At 33.8% G+C, this 944-nt stretch overlaps 1 protein-coding gene across 1 annotated transcript in view; it reads left to right on the top strand.

The window, feature by feature from the left end:
- Window positions 1–912, top strand: part of LOC119587157 (ribonuclease P protein subunit p29-like) — a 3,310-nt gene extending 2,398 nt beyond the window's left edge. The window contains exon 3 of the mRNA XM_037935924.1: window positions 152–912. Coding sequence (XP_037791852.1) covers window positions 152–724 — 573 coding nt within the window. The 3' untranslated portion in view covers window positions 725–912. The remainder of the gene's footprint in view (window positions 1–151) is intronic.
- Window positions 913–944: the final 32 nt, after the last annotated feature.

Raw genomic sequence — 944 nt, 5'->3', positions numbered from 1 at the left:
GTAGTCTACTACACCTCTGTTTGTTTTTTCAGCTGATTATATTTTCCCCTTTTTGTGACATGAAAGTCCTCCAAGATGTTTGTTAAGTAAATTCACAATGTGGCCTTTAATTTAGCTTTAAGTATGGTAATTTTTTTTCTCTTTTTTTCAGTTAAGAAAAGGGTTTTTACTTACACAAAAGAGGCAGAGAAAAAATACTCAATCAGGAAAGAAAAAAGACAGTAAACCTGATGGCACACAACACCGTGGAAAGAAACGTTTGTCTGGTCGAGAAAGAAGAGAATTAGGCCTACACAAGGTAGACAAGAACAATAAGACTTTTGAAATGTTTTTGCCCATCAATGATATGTGGAAAAGCTATTCTAAAGATCTTCTTGGGATTGAACATTATAAGAAGAGTGGATGGAAAGGAGGTTATAATGACAGTAGGACAGAAACTATACAGAATAGATTAAGAAGAATAGAGTATTTTGGATGCTTGGTGCGAGTAACCAAATCACGTTGCTCGGAGTTTGTAGGCACCACAGGGATTATCATAAAGGAAACAAAGAATACTTTTGTAATGATCTGTCCAGATGACAGAGTGAAAACTATCCCAAAGCTGCATAGTGAGTTTAGTTTTGTAGTTCAAGAGATTGGCTTCTCAATCTCAGGGAACCATCTTCATCAAAGATCAGTGGAAAGGGCAAAAAATAACTTCAAGAAATTACAACTATGGTTGTAATCAGTGCTAGTGTTGTTTTATCAGATCATTATGTATTACCAAAAAACTGTTGTGGTATTTCTGGAATAAAGCTTGAAATATCAACTGTGTTTTCTTTTCTTGTTGACAATATGGAAGTAATTATCATAGATTTAGATTGGAACATAAATCAGGAGATATCTTATGTTATAATAAAGTGGTGAGACTTATTATAGATATGTTGTTTTAACCCAAATCCAAC

Source organism: Penaeus monodon, chromosome 22 (genome assembly GCF_015228065.2).
Source record: "Penaeus monodon isolate SGIC_2016 chromosome 22, NSTDA_Pmon_1, whole genome shotgun sequence".
NCBI lineage: Eukaryota > Metazoa > Arthropoda > Malacostraca > Decapoda > Penaeidae > Penaeus > Penaeus monodon.
This window is presented reverse-complemented; position numbering and strand designations above follow the sequence as displayed.